The 16,054-nt window shown below is 47.1% G+C and overlaps 1 protein-coding gene across 7 annotated transcripts in view; it reads left to right on the plus strand.

The window, feature by feature from the left end:
• The window catches only part of Rps6ka2 (ribosomal protein S6 kinase A2), a 388,980-nt gene extending 372,947 nt beyond the window's left edge, over positions 1 to 16,033 (plus strand). For 6 of the 7 annotated variants that reach the window (XM_013076709.3, XM_021238007.2, XM_004856927.4 and 3 more), the window contains 7 exons: positions 620 to 709; positions 2,471 to 2,629; positions 4,502 to 4,663; positions 7,594 to 7,670; positions 8,455 to 8,572; positions 11,791 to 11,928; positions 12,694 to 16,033. In XM_013076709.3, the coding sequence (XP_012932163.1) occupies positions 620 to 709; positions 2,471 to 2,629; positions 4,502 to 4,663; positions 7,594 to 7,670; positions 8,455 to 8,572; positions 11,791 to 11,928; positions 12,694 to 12,819 (870 nt within the window). In that variant the 3' untranslated portion in view covers positions 12,820 to 16,033. Of the gene's footprint in view, positions 1 to 619; positions 710 to 2,470; positions 2,630 to 4,501; positions 4,664 to 7,427; positions 7,671 to 8,454; positions 8,573 to 11,790; positions 11,929 to 12,693 lie in introns of those variants that run through there. The other variant, XR_015444055.1, reaches the window with a different exon arrangement.
• Positions 16,034 to 16,054: the final 21 nt, after the last annotated feature.

The following is a 16,054-nucleotide window of genomic DNA, read 5'->3' on the forward strand; positions in this document are numbered from 1 at the left end:
AAGTAGATCTGGAAGAGCTCCTTAGTGACTTTAGTTGTGCTGTCACTGGCTGCCTCAACATCCTGAATCCAAAACATTTACCTTTCGTGGTCATTTTGACTTTTGGGAAGAGCCAAAAGCCACATGGTGCCAGATCCAGGGAATCCGGTGAATGAGGATGCACCATAATGTTTTTACAAGTCTGCCTTTCCATTGGATGGCACTCGGTGGCTGCATTTATCATATTTCGGATCACACCTAATAAAGACAATCATGAAAGAGGATTTCCAGAACTGCTTCAGAAAGTGCCAAGAATGGTAGGATAAGTGCGGCTAAAAAGAGGGGGATATTATGAAGGTGATTAATGGCTATGTGTGTTTTACTGTAGGAAATTTTTTTTCATTTAAAAATTCACCCTATCCCACCTCACATAAATGTGACTCTTTTATGCTGGAGGAGGCAGAAAGGCCTGGCTCTGAATTCCCAGGAGATTTAAGTGGTCTTGTAGAGTGTGAGGCTAAAAGTTCAGGGAGAGTATGGTGAGGCCACTTGGGTCTGTTGTTCTTTGAAAGATCCACCAGACACCTGTCTAAAAGTCCAGCAGCAAGCCTGTCCTTGTTATATGCTGTATTTGTTCCAGATCATCGATAAGAGCAAAAGAGATCCCTCAGAAGAGATTGAGATCCTCCTGCGGTATGGCCAGCACCCCAACATCATCACCCTCAAAGACGTGAGTGGTCTCTGTGCAGTGGCCACAGTGCCTCCGCTTTCTGTTTCTTCAGCTGACAGAAAAACTACCATTTATTTGCATAAGCTCCCTGCACATGTTGAGTGTTTCCTGTGCCTAGGATTGCTTGCCAAAGCCAGTTCCCACCCTGGGTACCTCTGACCCCTTGGGGTTGGTCACTTAATATGAGATCTGTGTGCATGTCTCTTGGATGCTCCCTACTGCTCCCAAATCACACAATGCACCAGCATAAGGGGAGATGGCACCTTGTGTAAGTCATAACCCAGACATGTCATGGATCGTTTTTATCCTAACTATAACAGAAAGAGAGGTGAGGAGTCTAGGAGTGAGGGGAGGCCCAGTGCCAGGCCTGGCTGGCTCATGCAGCTTCTCCTCAAAGCTTCTCTGGCTCTCTCTGTGGGTGGCTGCTGGTCTTTGTCTCTAGTAAGAGGGGATGGAGTGGGAGTTGGCCTCATGTAGCTAGTCGGGAAGCACACAGCATCCCATAAAGGGCAATGGAGTGCAGGGTTTAAGGCTGAGGAGAGAAGATAGCTTTCATCCTCTTCATGAGCCCAGAGCCTTTGGATGCCAGGGCCACCTCAGTGTCCCTTCTGGCTGGTAACTCTGGAGTAAGTGGACTTCAGGGTGCAGTTTACTACTGAAGGACAAAGTAAACAAGTGCCTTATGTCCAGAAAGCTTATGTGAAGCCCTCGCTGTCCCCAAGGTTTACAGTCACCTCCCCACTGCACACATTCAATGCTGTTTCCAATATAAGACTGACAAGCAGAAATCAACTCATCTGAGACTTCCTAAGATCCTCAACTCATTTTTATTACTTTTGGGATGAGTGATTCAGTGATGGCATCATCTTTCAGTTTTCAAAAGTAGACCACTGGAGTTCATAAACTCAAGAATAAACACTCCAAAATTAACCTTATGCCTTTTACTAAGTTCAAAGTCAGGCAAATTACTAATTTGTTCTGAAAGTGCATTGATTAAATGATGATCAACCAGCTAAAAACAAGCCTATTTCAGTCCCTTGCTCTATTTTGCATGAAGTCCTTGGTGCCCAATGCCTGTGGGCTCCCCTGTACATGGGGGCTGGGCACAAAAATAGCCAGAGATTTTGCTGTGGTTGTTTTTTAATGTTGAGTTCAAGAGATTAAAGCCAGAGTGGACAAAAGCTCTCTCTTTCTGTCCCTTCTCTGACATGAAAGTGGCTTCAATAGGGTGAGCTAGCTGCAGATCCTGCTGCTTTGGCACCTGACACTGGCCTTGGAACTGACTGATGCAAGGGAGCAGCAGATGCCCCCAGGGCTGCTTAGAGATGTAGGGTGCCCACTCCCCAAGGCCTGTGCAGCTGGAAGTGCATCCTGACAGAATCCCCAGGGCCGTGCACAGGAACATTTGGAAAGCTGAGTCCTAGGGGACAGTGTAGGTAGTGCTGTGTTGCATTCACATCCATGCTGGGCGTCTCTGCCTTACAGGGGTGGCAGCATCACCAGCATTTCTGTGAATCCCCAACCATTCCACGGTGAGCCTGTTCGCTTGTTCCTCTCCTAGCAGGAGAGTATCACAACTGTTCTCTTCCCCCAGAAGGGCTACTGTGGCATGACCCATTGCCTACTTGCTCTTACGCCAGGGAACACAGGGATGCAGCCTCTGTCCTCTGGCCCATCTTTCATAATAGCTGGCAGCTGGGGAGCATGGCCCTGGTGACTTGCAGCCCACTGAGGCCTGCATGTAGCCCTCTCGGCTCCTAGGTGTATGACGACGGCAAATACGTGTACCTGGTGATGGAGCTGATGCGTGGTGGGGAGCTTCTGGACCGCATCCTCCGGCAGCGGTGCTTCTCAGAGCGGGAGGCAAGCGATGTGCTGTGCACCATCACCAAGACCATGGACTACCTGCATTCCCAGGGGGTAAGGCCGAGGAAACCAGAGCAGCTTCGGAAATAGCCATGGGCCAACTGAAGCTATGGAGGAGATGTGGATTCCAGGCAGGACCTCCGATTATGCTGAGTCCCTCCAGACCACTGTCTGTCTCTCATTCTGTCTGCCTCCCTGAGGGCAGAGGGAGGAAGAGTATTCTTTGCTGAGGCTTTGTAAGTTAGAGTGACAAAGGGCAGATGAGCAAGCAAGACACAAACAGATCGTTGTTCTCAGCAGCTGAGTAGGTAAACACACAGGAACCAGCAGAAGCTGACGCGTAAGATTTGTTCCATCACAGGCTAGCAAGGGTCTAGATTGTCTGGGGATTATTAACTTCTGTCTTTCCTGGTAGAAAGGGGAGGCACATACTTTTATCAGTTTGGGTCCTGTTTTTAAGTCAATAGGCAGAGGCCAGAGAGCTTTCCCATGTATTTCTTTCAATTCCTGAAGCTCAAAATAATCGATATGCCAGAGTAGTGTATTGTGGGGTGACGTGTTCTGCTACCCTTCAAGGGTCTAAAATAATTTGTATATATAGTATATCCAGGAGCTACATTAATAAATTAAGTTTACCTGGACCGATTTTAGGGGGGAAAAGTAAAATCTGGCCTTGATAAAAGGACATTTAGAATTATCATTATTTGCAGTATATAAAGCCAATTTTATTAACCAGTGCAAAGGGACACTCAACAGAAATGACAATGACAGCTAAGGTTCAGAAAACCCTCAGATGCCCCAGCTGTGTTGAGCTTTTCATTACTGCACAGGCAACACAGGTGAGGCGACCAGAGCTTGAGAAGGTGGAGGGTCCACCCAATGTTACACTCCAGCTCTAGGCCCACCCAGCCTCCAACAATGAATAACCCTTGTTCTCCATCCTTCTTCGTGATTTTCAGGAAGCAAGCGATACCGCCATGGCAGCTGTGTATGCAAGGTTGTAAACCTTTCAAATGAACTCATCTCTGGACAGAATATTCTTTCAGGACCACACAAGGCTTCCTTTTGTGTAGACACCCTGTGGTCCAGGAGTATTGCAACAGTTTCCCCCGGTAGACAAGCACTGGAGGCAGCCCGTCTAGCTGAGGCTTTCACAGAGTTCTTCTGTTTAAAGAGGGAAGTGACAGAACTGAGTCCAGGCCTTTTATTTCCTTGTCCAGAGGAGTCTGCAAAGCAAGCTCCTTGCCTGAGCATGACCCTTTAATTTCCCTTATAGATGCTCTCACTGGGCTGTAACAGGACAATTGAGATGCTCTGGTCCAAGCCATTCAAAGGCACACACCACATGTCCCCACAGTGGCCCTCTGTCCCCTCAGAAGACATCCCTTTGTGCCCTAAATAGCTACTTTGCTTTGAGGTGTCACTGGCCCTGCCACTGTGGCAGCTGTCACTGTCCCTGTGGGGTGTGCGGGGAGTGCTGGTGCTAAGTCGGGCACAGGCACAGTTGCTATGTCTGTGCAGCCCTGTTCCTGCTCATTACCACCTCGAGTTGAGCCTATAGCAGCAGGCCACATGCTGGTGCTGCCTAGCACCTGACAGTGCTTGATATCTGGGAGGCACCAATAAATACTTCGGGAATGAGAGCAACCGTTGGAAACCTTTTCATTCTTCCACTCACCACCCAGGTCCTTTTGTGGACCAGCTCCACTAAGCAGTTCCCTCCCCGAGACAGACACTTGTTTACTTACTTATTCACAGTCACTCTCTGCAGTGGGGATGGTGATGTGAACGTGGGCCAGCATGAGAGGTGAGAGGTGAGACTGCCGGCCGTACCTCTTTGGAGAACTTGCCCCTAAGCAAACAGTCCCTCCCAAGCACACTTCTCCTCTCTCCTAATGTTGTTGCGTGATATTTCCTGCCCTCCAGGTTGTACACCGGGACCTGAAGCCCAGTAACATTCTGTACATGGATGAATCTGGAAACCCCGAATCCATCCGAATCTGTGACTTTGGCTTTGCCAAGCAGCTGCGTGCTGAGAACGGGCTGCTGATGACCCCCTGCTATACTGCAAACTTTGTGGCACCTGAGGTGAGGTCCCTGGGGAAGACAAGCCCAGCAGGGTCAAAGAGAGCTTCCTGCTGCTTCTGTGTGCAAAGTGACCAGAGGGTTGGGGTGGTGGTGACATCATGGTAGACTCCAGCAGTGTATTAGGAAAGATGTAAGGACTTCCTGTAGAGACAGAAAGAAGAGCAGGCTCTCCTAGAAGTCAGCCAGGCTTGCTCCAATGGTTAATTTTATCATTTTATTTTCCTGTCTGAAAAACTTTTAAACAGTGACATTTTCATGTAAAATTGTCATCCTGCTGTCAACAACTTGGATCAAATCTGCCTATCTGTTACAAGTGAAAGTGAGATAATAACACATGGGGACACAGAGCTGATAGGTTGCCTGTGATCAGACCCACCTGTCCCAGGAGAGAGATTGAAGTTATGAGCTTTCTCTGCACCATAGTTCCTATTCCACATTGCTTTCTCTGACAGAACTTATAGCCATTGAATTTAAGAATACCAGGTTCCATAGCAACTTAAAACTAAAAGCTCACATATGTACTTAGGATCCTGTCTGCTCCTGGCCCCATCTCAGAGAACCTCAGCCTGAGCATCTTGTGAAGCCTCCTTTTCAAGTTCTGTGGGACCAATTTCTACTAACACTACTGTGGGTGTGAAAATAAATCCACTTTTCTTTGTGTGGGCTGATGGTAAATGGAGGAGCACAGTGGTGGTGCTGCTGGACTGAGTAGGGTGTGGGGAATGAAGCAGACTGGACTCTGGGGGTCCTTCTGATTGAAATTATCCCAGCTACTTCAGCCTGAGTGTGGCCAAGTGACAAGTCTGAGAAAAAAGGCAGCCTGGGATCTTATAGTGGCCCAGTGGCTAAGAGGAACTCAGGGCCACTGCTCCACAACAGCAATGCCCCTGTGTCCTGGGACATGCAGTGGGGAGTAGGCTGAGAGGCCATTATTAGGGGTCATCCAGACACTTGAGCAACCTGTGCCACTCTAAAAACAACCTCCATGGATTCCCTAGTTGATCGGTGTTAATATAGAGTATTGCTAGGAAGGAAAGTAATTTTTCCACAGCCCTTTTAGGGTCTCAGTCCAAAAACTCAGACCAGCAAGAGAAACACAAGATTATGAATATGGTTGTTTCACAGGTACATGGGAGACACTCAGGGAAGGGGTGAGTCTCAAAGGGGTGGCTTCCGTGGCATCTTCACCACAGATCAGTGGATTCTTAGAGAAGGGGCAGGGCACAGAGAAGGACTTTGAGGCACTGGAAGCAGCAATTCATGAGAGGGCAGATAATGGCTGCTGGTAGAGCCAGTCAGTGTAGATCCTCTTGTACTTATCCAGGCAGAAGGGTCTGAAGCTATCTTGAGTGGTAAACTTTGTGTTTCAGGTGGGGGCAAGTACCTTCTGTCCCTGTGACTCTGTGTCCTGCTTCCAGGCAGTAGAGGGGTGGGAGCTCTCCTGCACCTGCTGCTGCTTATTTACCACAGCTCAATAGTCCTCAGATGAAGAAGGAGGCACATTTGGGGAACCATGATCTGGTGTCCCACAATATTGAGTTTATTAGTTTTGAGGTGCATTGTATTGCTATATAACTTTACCATTTACAAAGTACTTTTGACTTTTTTTTACTTCTCTCTCATATACCTTAAGGACAGGATACAAACAATTATCCATCTTTCATAGATTCAGAAAAAAACAAATTTCATGTGTTTATGTGGCTTTTACAAAGCACTCAGCCAATGGATTATAAAGCTAGATCTTAGACAGTGAGCATCCAAGCAATTCAGCGTGTAAAAGGAAACTGACCAAAGGAATTGAAAGCAACTCTCCTAACCCCGTGTTCAACACTGTTATAATAACCTACAGTAATCCCTGAGCATTTATGCTGCCTTCTTCATTGTTATTCAACTATAAATATATCAAGAGGATTGCCCTCGATGGAAGTATGTAACCCTAGGATGCATTAAAATTCTTCTGCCTCAGTAATTCCTCAAAAAGTTAAACATAGAATTATCATATGATCCAGCAATTCCACTTCTGGGTATATACACAAAACAATTAAAACTATTTGTCCACCCCTGTTCATAGCAGCATTATTCACAATAGCCAAAACACAATAGCCAAAGCTACTCAAGCCCATCGGTGGATGAATTTTTAAATTATGCACACACACACACACACACACACACACACACACACACACAAACACGCTATGAAATATTATTTAACCTTAAAAAGGAAGGAATTCTGATACATACTACAACATGGATGAACTTTGAGGCCATTACACTAAGTGAAAAAAAAAAACAGTCATAAAAGGATCCTATGGGAAGATTCACTTATATGAAGTCCCCAGAGTGGTCAGATTCATAGAGCTAGAAAGTAGAATGGTGGTTGTCAAGGCTGGGGAAGGGCACTGGAGAGTTGGCATTTAACAGGGACAGTTTCAATCTGGGAAGATGAGAAAGCGCTGCTGTTGGACAGTGGTGAAGGCTGCACAGCACTGTGAACGTGCTTCATGCCACTGAGCTGCACACTTGAAAATGATTAAGATTGCTGGGCATGGTGTCCCATTTGGGTACATGTAATCTCAACAGCCTGGGAGCCTGAGGCAGAAGGATTGCAGGTTCAGGCCCAACCTGGGCAGCTTAGTGACTTAACAAGACTCTGTATCAACATAAGAAATAAAAAGGGCTGGGGATGTAGGTCAGTGTGAAGGCCATGGGTTCAATCCCCAGTGTGTGAAACAAAATTTATAAAACTTTCTGCCCTCAAATACAGGTGCCTCCTTCTAAGTCTGTCCACCCGGCCTGGCAGCACTCTGCACTGAGCAGACTGTGAAGGGCCTGCTGCTGATGATCACTCTGCCACTCGTGGTACCCTGAGAAGCATGCTCTGAGGCTGAGTGCCCTACTGAAGTACTTCCCAGGTCTTTCTTCCTTCATAGGTCCTGAAGCGACAAGGCTATGATGCGGCATGTGACGTCTGGAGCTTGGGAATCCTGTTGTACACCATGCTGGCAGGGTAATGGATGGCCTTGCTCCCCAGTGTGTCAGAGCAAGGACACACTCCTCAGCAGGGGGCAGGGGGCTGGTCCCTCCCCAGGAAATGAGTTCAAGCAAACACCACAAGAGACAGCCCCAGCTGGGATAGACACGACCCACCTTCTTTATCCCCTCAGGACAACTACAGATCAAGGGTCAGAAACAAAACTTTCAGGCCTTTGCCTTCAAGTCTACATTCTGCTGGCTGCATGGGCCACTACTGCAGGGAGCCACATCCATGTCTTGGAGGTGTTCTCCTGCCCAGGAAGCATCCAGGAGCTTCTGGGTCAAAGAGCCTCTTGAGGATGGCTGCCCTCAGGGCCCTACTGGCCTCAGGCATGCCCAGCCAGTCCCTGGTGATGACACATGACATATATGGCAAGAGACCAGGTTTAGACACCTGCTTCCCACTGAGCTCTGCTTCTGCAGCTCTGAGTTCTGGGCTGAACCTTCCCTATGTCAGCCTCACTTCCTTCTCCAAGAATGGAGAAGATGTGACAGGGCTCCCTCTCACCAGGAAGAACCCAGGCCCCACAACATCCATTCATCCCCAAGGTATTTATTAAATACTAGAGTGTACCCTAGACCATCTATCCTGGCTTCTGTAGCCCTCACAGGAGGAAGGAGGCTGGCCTGAATTTTAGGAAGTTCATGATAAAACAGTACTTCATGTGCTCAGCGAGGAGCTAGCCTCTCAGGAGCAGTGTAAAGTTTCTTTTAGATTATAAAATGGAAGCTCATTGCCACCAATTCTCTCACTACAGATTTACCCCTTTTGCCAATGGACCTGATGATACTCCTGAGGAGATCTTGGCAAGGATCGGCAGCGGGAAGTACGCCCTCTCTGGAGGAAATTGGGACTCCATATCTGATGCAGCAAAAGTGAGTGCACCTCCCAGTGTTCTTAACTCTTGATCCTGGAGGTTTCCAATAGCCATATTATTTGTAAGGAGGCTAGACGATACCTTCCATATAAATACTGTAGGTAGTCTAATCTCATGATGTTTTTAAGTCTTACAGCTAAAAAATTATTTGCAAAATAATCACATTTTCTGTTATCTTACTTAGGGTTCTGCTGAGAAACAGAACTAACAGGAGACATACACATAGACACAGACGTACACAGGTGTGAATATTTAGAGACAAAAGGAGGAGTAGAGGGATTATTTTTGAGGAACTAGCTCATAAGATCGCTGGCTGGCAAGTTTGGAATTTACAGGCTGGCTAAGGGGCTGGAGACCCAGGGGAGAGTCAGGGCCGCAGTTTGACTCAGAAGCTGTCTGCTGACAAAATTGCCTCTTCCTTGGGGAGCTCAATTTTTTTTTTCCTTAGGGCCTTTGACCAATTAGATGAGGCACACCCCACTAGAAGATAGCTGCTTCTTTCAGACTCCACTGATTTAATGATAGTCATGTCTAACAAATGCATTCACAGCAACGTATACAATGGCATCACGAAGCAGCCAAGCTGACACATACAATTAACCCCTCACTTTTCATGATGTCATCAGATGACTGCCCAGAATGCCCGAGACTGACCGAGTCAAGGTCTGGTACAAAGGTATATATGTGTTACTTTAAATCAGTGTGAATCTGAGCTTGTCTGAAGTCCACACTGTGATCATCCTCATTACTCCTGACCGTTCAACTCACTCTTTTTTAGTTGACATCATCAAATTGCTCTCTAATCAAATAGTAAATTATAATCCAACCACCAGTAAGAAACACTAAAACCCTTCCTTCTGCATTATAGTAAAGGTGCTAAAAGAGGAGTAGGAGGCTGGGGCTCTGGTTCCAAATCTTCCATCAACTCAGATTGGGGTGGTGAATGTTGGTGTAGACAGGGGTGGAGGAGGAGATGGAGGAGGAGATGGAGGAGGTGATGGTGCAGTGTGGAGTAGAGGTGATGGTAGTGAAGGTCATAGTGAAAACGATGGGGCGGGTAATGGTGAAGGAGAAAGTAGCTGGCACTTAGTAACCACTTCCTGTGGGTAGGATCTTGACACTGCAAGTGCTCCCCCACACACCCATTCTTCCCCAGATGAGTGTAGGTATTGTCTTAGTTCTGCTTCCCAAAATGGAGCCTCAGACCAGAATGTGAGTGCTGGTAGCTTGTTCTGGAGGTGATCTAGAGCTTGAGGGCAGCAGGGAGAAGGTGTCAGGAAATGAATGGAGTCAAGTACAAGGTGCATTATCAAGACCACTGCTGCAGGCAAGGAGCTTTGCCACCTCCTAGAACCTGACCAGCTCTTCCTGCCTTCAGCACCAGTCACCACCAGTGCCTGCCGCTGCCATATCGTCCCTCCTTCCTTCCTTCCTTCCCCTGTCCCTTTCCTTCTCTCACTCACTGCATAGCAGAACCTCCAGTCCTCCAAATTCAGGTGAAGCTGTGGATGGCATGTCTTGAGGGGAAGGAAGATTACTGGGGATTGAAGTCAGGGCCTTGACATGCTAGGCAAGTGCTCTACCACTGAGCCACACTCCTTCCCTGTTAGTATGTCTTTATCCACATCCTGGAGGTACCGAATGAAAATGGACCACTTCTTGCTGTGTCATCTTAAGCAAGTCAGTAATGTTCTCTTTGCTTCCGTTTTCACATCTGGACCTGGGAACGGTCCCACTTCCAGGAAACATTTCTTCAAGGAGGTACTGAGGTTGATTTTATCAAATAATAAAGGGCATTGGTTATCTCTTCAGAAGAAGGGTGTCCTAGTCACTTTCTCATCACTGAGACACAATGCCCAACACCCACAACTTAATGGAGGGGAGGTTTACTTTGGCTCACAGTTTGTAGAAGTTTCCATCCATAGTCGACTGGTTCCAAGGCAGGGTGGCATGGCAGAGGAAAATCAATTCCTGGTATGGCAGGCAAGAAGCAGAGAGAGATCAAGGGAAGAGGGAGCGATGTATACCCTTCCAGGCCACACCCCAAGTGCCCCACCTTTTCCCAAAATCACATTCAACTGTAAACTCATCAGCAGATTAATCCACTGCTAAGTATCACACACCCATGAGCCAATCACCTCCCCAAAGCACCACCTCTGAGCACATGGTGCTTTGGGGCATTTTAGATATGAACCATAACAAAGGGTATTATTACAGTACATAGTATTTCTTTGTTGTGGTTTATGATGAGAAATTCTAATAAGGGATTCAAACTCACACTATTTATGCATTCTAATTCATTTTAGTTCATATTTAAATATGGGAGGAATACCAAAGGAAGGAGGGCAGGCTAGTGGGAAGAATGTGACTCTTATCTTGGGTCTTCCTTAAGGAATTCATCCCTGTGAACTTTAATATCTTCATCTGCAGAATAGAGGAAACAATACTTGCTCTGTTCACCTCAAAGCTTATATGAGGACTAGCTATAGTGCAGTGTGTGAAGTACATCAAGTCGTTTCATGAGACACAATGCAAATGTAACATACTTGTGACTGACCATGTATGGCATTGTGTAAGCACACCCATAGACTGCCGATATGTATATACAGTATAATGTAGAGCTCTATATTTAAGCCAATTTTAGTAATTTTATTGTGTTATTATAAAATAAGGATTACTCTGATTGGATATGAGCCACTGGCATATAGAATGACATATATTATATGGATTCTGTGATGATGTGTAAATTTGTAGATATTTTTGATAAAAATGTAATACTTTGTTGTGTGATAGTTTCTATCTGTGGGACATTCGTTATTTCAGCCTCCCCTTTGGAAAGCTGTCATTTTTATTAAAAGAGTATTGCAGCAACTTACCTGCATCCTTTAACATTTTCACATATTTCCAATTGGAAATCTTGTTGGGTTAATAGCCCCACCAGTTGTCAAGTTGACAGAGTGACCAGTCACTAGGGAATGCCTGGGCGCCTGATGAGGGGACAGAGGGGGATGAAAGAATAATATACAAAGAACAAGAAATAAGGAGTAACAAATGATATGCCCATAAACCTAAAAGTAATCGTTGGACTCCAAAACACAAAGAGCCATCCTCAAAAGAGCTGTTGGGTTTTGAAGGCATAAAAGCATGGAAGGCCTTCTGTTAGGCATCCACCAACCAACCCAGCACTCTCTCCCCTCTGCCTGTGACCCTCTGCAGGATGTCGTGTCCAAGATGCTCCACGTGGACCCACAGCAGCGCCTCACAACTATGCAAGTGCTGAAGCACCCATGGATTGTCAACAGAGAGTTCCTGTCCCAGAACCAGCTGAGCAGACAAGATGTTCACCTAGTGAAGGTACCAAGTGGCTGTGGGACAAATGGGGGCAGGAAACTGCAGGTGTCCCTTAGGTACCAACCAGCCACTTCATCATACATGTGCAGCCACACCCAGCATTCATATTTGAGTGACAACTTCTGGGTAGGAAAGAGTGGCGGCCATATGGCCTCATGTTCCAGGGCCCTCAGTTCTAGACCAGAGGTCTGCAGACATCCCCATTGTGCTAGTGATAGACAGCCAGAATAGCACTCATCTCTCAGGCAGCTGTATTCTGGGCAGGACTCCATTTCAGACATCCTGCACGCTATGGCGTGATCCAGTTAGGTATGGTCTGTTCTAGATCCATCCGCGGATTTGGAGCTACTCCAGGATAAGCCGGTCACTATGTTAGTCTAGTCTACTCTACAGTGGCAGAAACTGAAGTTGATGGTCCCTGGGTGGCCATGACAGTGTTCTTGGTGACCCAGCAGGCCCCAAAACAGACCTGGCCTCCCTGTTAGCAACCAGCCAATCACATGCCTTCATCCTCAGGCTCCATGCAGGTCTACAATACCTACTCCTGAGGCACAAGCACCTTTGGAGGCTGGTGTAGCAGGGTGGCTGGATGCAGTGACAGTAAAATTTATGGGCCCACTGTGTGCCTGACACTGCAGCAGACTCACTACACTCAGAGCCCCAGTAATCCTGGGGAGATCTAAGGCTCTATGGAGTCCTGTGGCCCCAGCACCTCCCTCAGCAGTGACAGGGCACCATGCTCACCTTTGCCTTCCCTTTTTCTTTTAGGGTGCAATGGCAGCAACCTACTTTGCTTTAAACAGGACACCGCAGGCCCCACGACTGGAGCCCGTGCTGTCATCCAGCCTGGCCCAGCGCAGAGGCATGAAAAGACTCACGTCCACAAGGTTGTAGCAGTCAGCAGCACCTGGACGCCAACCCCACTGTCCTGCCTGGTGCCCTCTCAGGCTCCTAGGCGTTGGACATGGCCCCGCTCACAGGCACCAGAAGTGACCACAAGTCCAACTCAAAGGCAGAACTGGCCTTCACTGTTTCTGTTTTTCCTTCTTGGCCCCAAAGAGAGTCCTGCAGTGATCCTCAGAGTCTTGCTGTGCTGAACTTGCCGCCTGCTCTCTCCTTCACTCCCAAGCAAAACCAAATGAATGCAGTCAACTTGCATCACCATGTCAGAGCCTGGCTTGCTTCCAGGGTCCTGGTCTGTCCATATAATGGTGTGTAGTTATAGGGAGAGATTCTTTCCAGCTCTGAAGCCAGTAATGTGGTCAGACTCCCAGTACAGGTGTTCTTATTACTACAGGGAGAAGGATGTCAGTGTGGGATGCTGTCAGATAACTGCAGAGCCCCTCTGAGGGGCTGGATGCATCCAGATGTCCTGGTGTCTTGGTTCTTGATAGACACATGATTGGGTGACAGGGTCATTCAGGTTCGAGGCCTGGTCCTACCCAATATCATCCAAAGAGCTGTGGTCTCTCCTCTGGGCATGAGGGAGGTGTTGGCTGCTTTCTCCTTCCCTGCCCCTGACCTGTGAGAGCAGAGAGCCCATGCAGGAGGCAGTCAGCCAGGTATGCACTTCAGTCCCATTTTGCAAAGGTCTGGAGCAGGGCCCTGGGAAGGAGCCAGGTGGAACCAGTATGACTCTGTCTAGGTTGTCCCTGCAGAGGCTGACCTGACGTCCCCAGCTCACTGGTGACAAGGGCAGCAGAGACTTTCTAGAGAGCACTGGGTCTGCACATGCCTCCAAGGTGAAGGTTTTGGTGTGTTCACTCCCTTCATCATTCTGGTCTGCAGAGAAGCTATAAAGGGTAGAACATGGAACTTTACCACCTCCCCCATCTCTACCTCTGTAGGACTGGGGAAAGGAGAGAGACATCAGCCCAACACTCACTCATGGAAGCAGGAGAGTGAGCTCACCATCAACAGGAGAGATGTACTTTGTAGAAGCTGTAGCTTATGTTGTGTTTTGTGTTTCTGTTGCACAGAGATGTTTTTAAATCAACATTTCATTTATGCCAATGTGGTGTGCGCACGCAAGTGTGTTACTTGTGAAGTAGAATTGAGTGAGAACCTTCTTGCGTGGCAGGCTCAGCCCAGCCCACAAGGACATGTGTGTTCTCCAGCGTCCCTTAGGGATACTGAGGATGCCCCAGCCAGTCCTAAACTGGGGGATTGCTGATCAGGCTGGACAGGGAATGCTGTCACCTGTGGCTCGCGGCCCCTGCTCCTGGTACCACTGAAGAATATCCCCCTCTGCACCTGGCAGTGACTGAGAGGCCCCTGTGGGTCACACTGGGCTTGCACTAAGAAGCCCATAGATATGTCATTATTTTGCCCTCTATCTTGATTCACTCTAGAACCCAACACCACAACCCAAAGAAAGTGCTGCATTCTGGAAAATAACTCAGCTTGGTTTAATTGTCTTCAGACCTTAAAATATAAACTTGTTTCACAAGCTTTAATTATTCCATGAGGCTATTATTTTAGAGAGAACTACAAAAAACTAAAAAGTAGGGAGCAGATATGTACCTGTCTTCAGAGGACCTACTGGGCATTGCTCATATTTTCTCAGTGGAAAATGCTTTTTCCTGAGGCTAAAGTAACTTTCCCAATCACTTCAAGATTTAGATCTGAATTATTTCATTTCTTATTAGAAACCTAGAAAAAGTGGATAGTACTTAGGTCATAGATTTCATCCTCCTAGAAATGAGCAAAAGTCATTTAAATCCTCTGCTTGCTACACTGGCATAGGTTCGCCCATCAGCTGCTCGAAGCCTTTGCCTAGGTTGGTTGGTTTGCTTCCAGCCATGAGTTTCCAGCCATGAGGGCAAAGAACCAGGGAAATAAAGGAGAGCACTTCGCTGAGGAAGAGTCATCACACAGTATCTGTGTGGGCTTCTAGAGCTAGCTCACCATCTCCTTCAGTAACGCCCACGTCACATGCCTCACCTTCTGAGCCACAAGCATGCCAAAAGGACAGAGGTGACCATCACCCAACTGTCCCTAACCTGTATGTGATGAGAGTCTGTACAATACCTCGATTTTTCTGCCCCTGCTCAGAGCACAGCAATACTTGAAGTCCCCCACAGAATATGAGCCTAAAGGGGTTATGATAGAAATATTTTAACTCAGCTTTTAAACATCTAAAGTGTAACAGCAGGTGACTGCAGTTTATAAGCAGTAGGAAGTGCAAGATTGTGCATAGCATTAGTGTGTATCTCCCCATCCAGTGACCCTCCCTCCATTGTGAAAGGCTCCACAAGCTCTAGCAGATGATACAGACATCTCGGGAAGCTCAGAATCCTCCCTGCTCCCAGAATCATAGCCCCTGAGATCACAAAACCATAATTAAAATTTCTCATAAGAAAAACTACTTTGCACCAGGCTTTCTAACCCAGTGCTGAGTGGCCCCTTCTGGCCCTCTTGTAGATCCATCTTGCCTAGCAAAACCCCAGTTTGGGAGGAACACCCAATTCACCCCACTGGTGGGAGAGCTTTGCCAGATTCCAACCCCAAACTCAAATGTAGGTGAGGCATGAGGATTTCAACTTGATCCTAAGGTGAGATTTGTGCAAGATTTTAATCCAGCCCTGTGTGTGCTGATGTCTGGAATATCGTTCAGTGAGCGACAGTAGTACTTAATGTTAGCCAGTATTGAGTGGTAAATGGTGTTATTCCTGAAAATGCACATGGGATTTTTACCTTATGCTTTACCCATTCTCTCAAGCACAGGATAAAATTTGTTTCAGGCTTCCGTCTCTGAAATATTCGGTTGCCCCTCACCCTTTCAAGAGTTGTAAAACTTCTAGACTGGGAGAGGACGCTACAAGTCCCTGAGTGGTAGGGAGAAGTGGAAGGTGCGACCCAGGGTGGTTTCAAAGCTCAGGAGGGGACGCCACGTACATCCTGGTTGCCCTGCCCCAAGCGCTGCTCTGTCCCGCTCCTCCAACTTGGCACTTTGTTTACAAGCTCAGCAGTTGTGTTTACAGATCATTTTCATGTTCGTGCTTTATATTTCATGTTTGAGACGGGCGGCCACTGTACAGATATTTATTATGCTTTCCAGACTTTCGGAATAGATTTTTTGAATAAACATGGATTTTATGAAGTGTAATATTTTTCTAATATAACAAGA

This window comes from Heterocephalus glaber, unplaced genomic scaffold (assembly GCF_053883595.1).
Source record: "Heterocephalus glaber isolate CG9 unplaced genomic scaffold, H.glaber_assembly_v1.0 deba00001593, whole genome shotgun sequence".
Classification (NCBI taxonomy): domain Eukaryota; kingdom Metazoa; phylum Chordata; class Mammalia; order Rodentia; family Bathyergidae; genus Heterocephalus; species Heterocephalus glaber.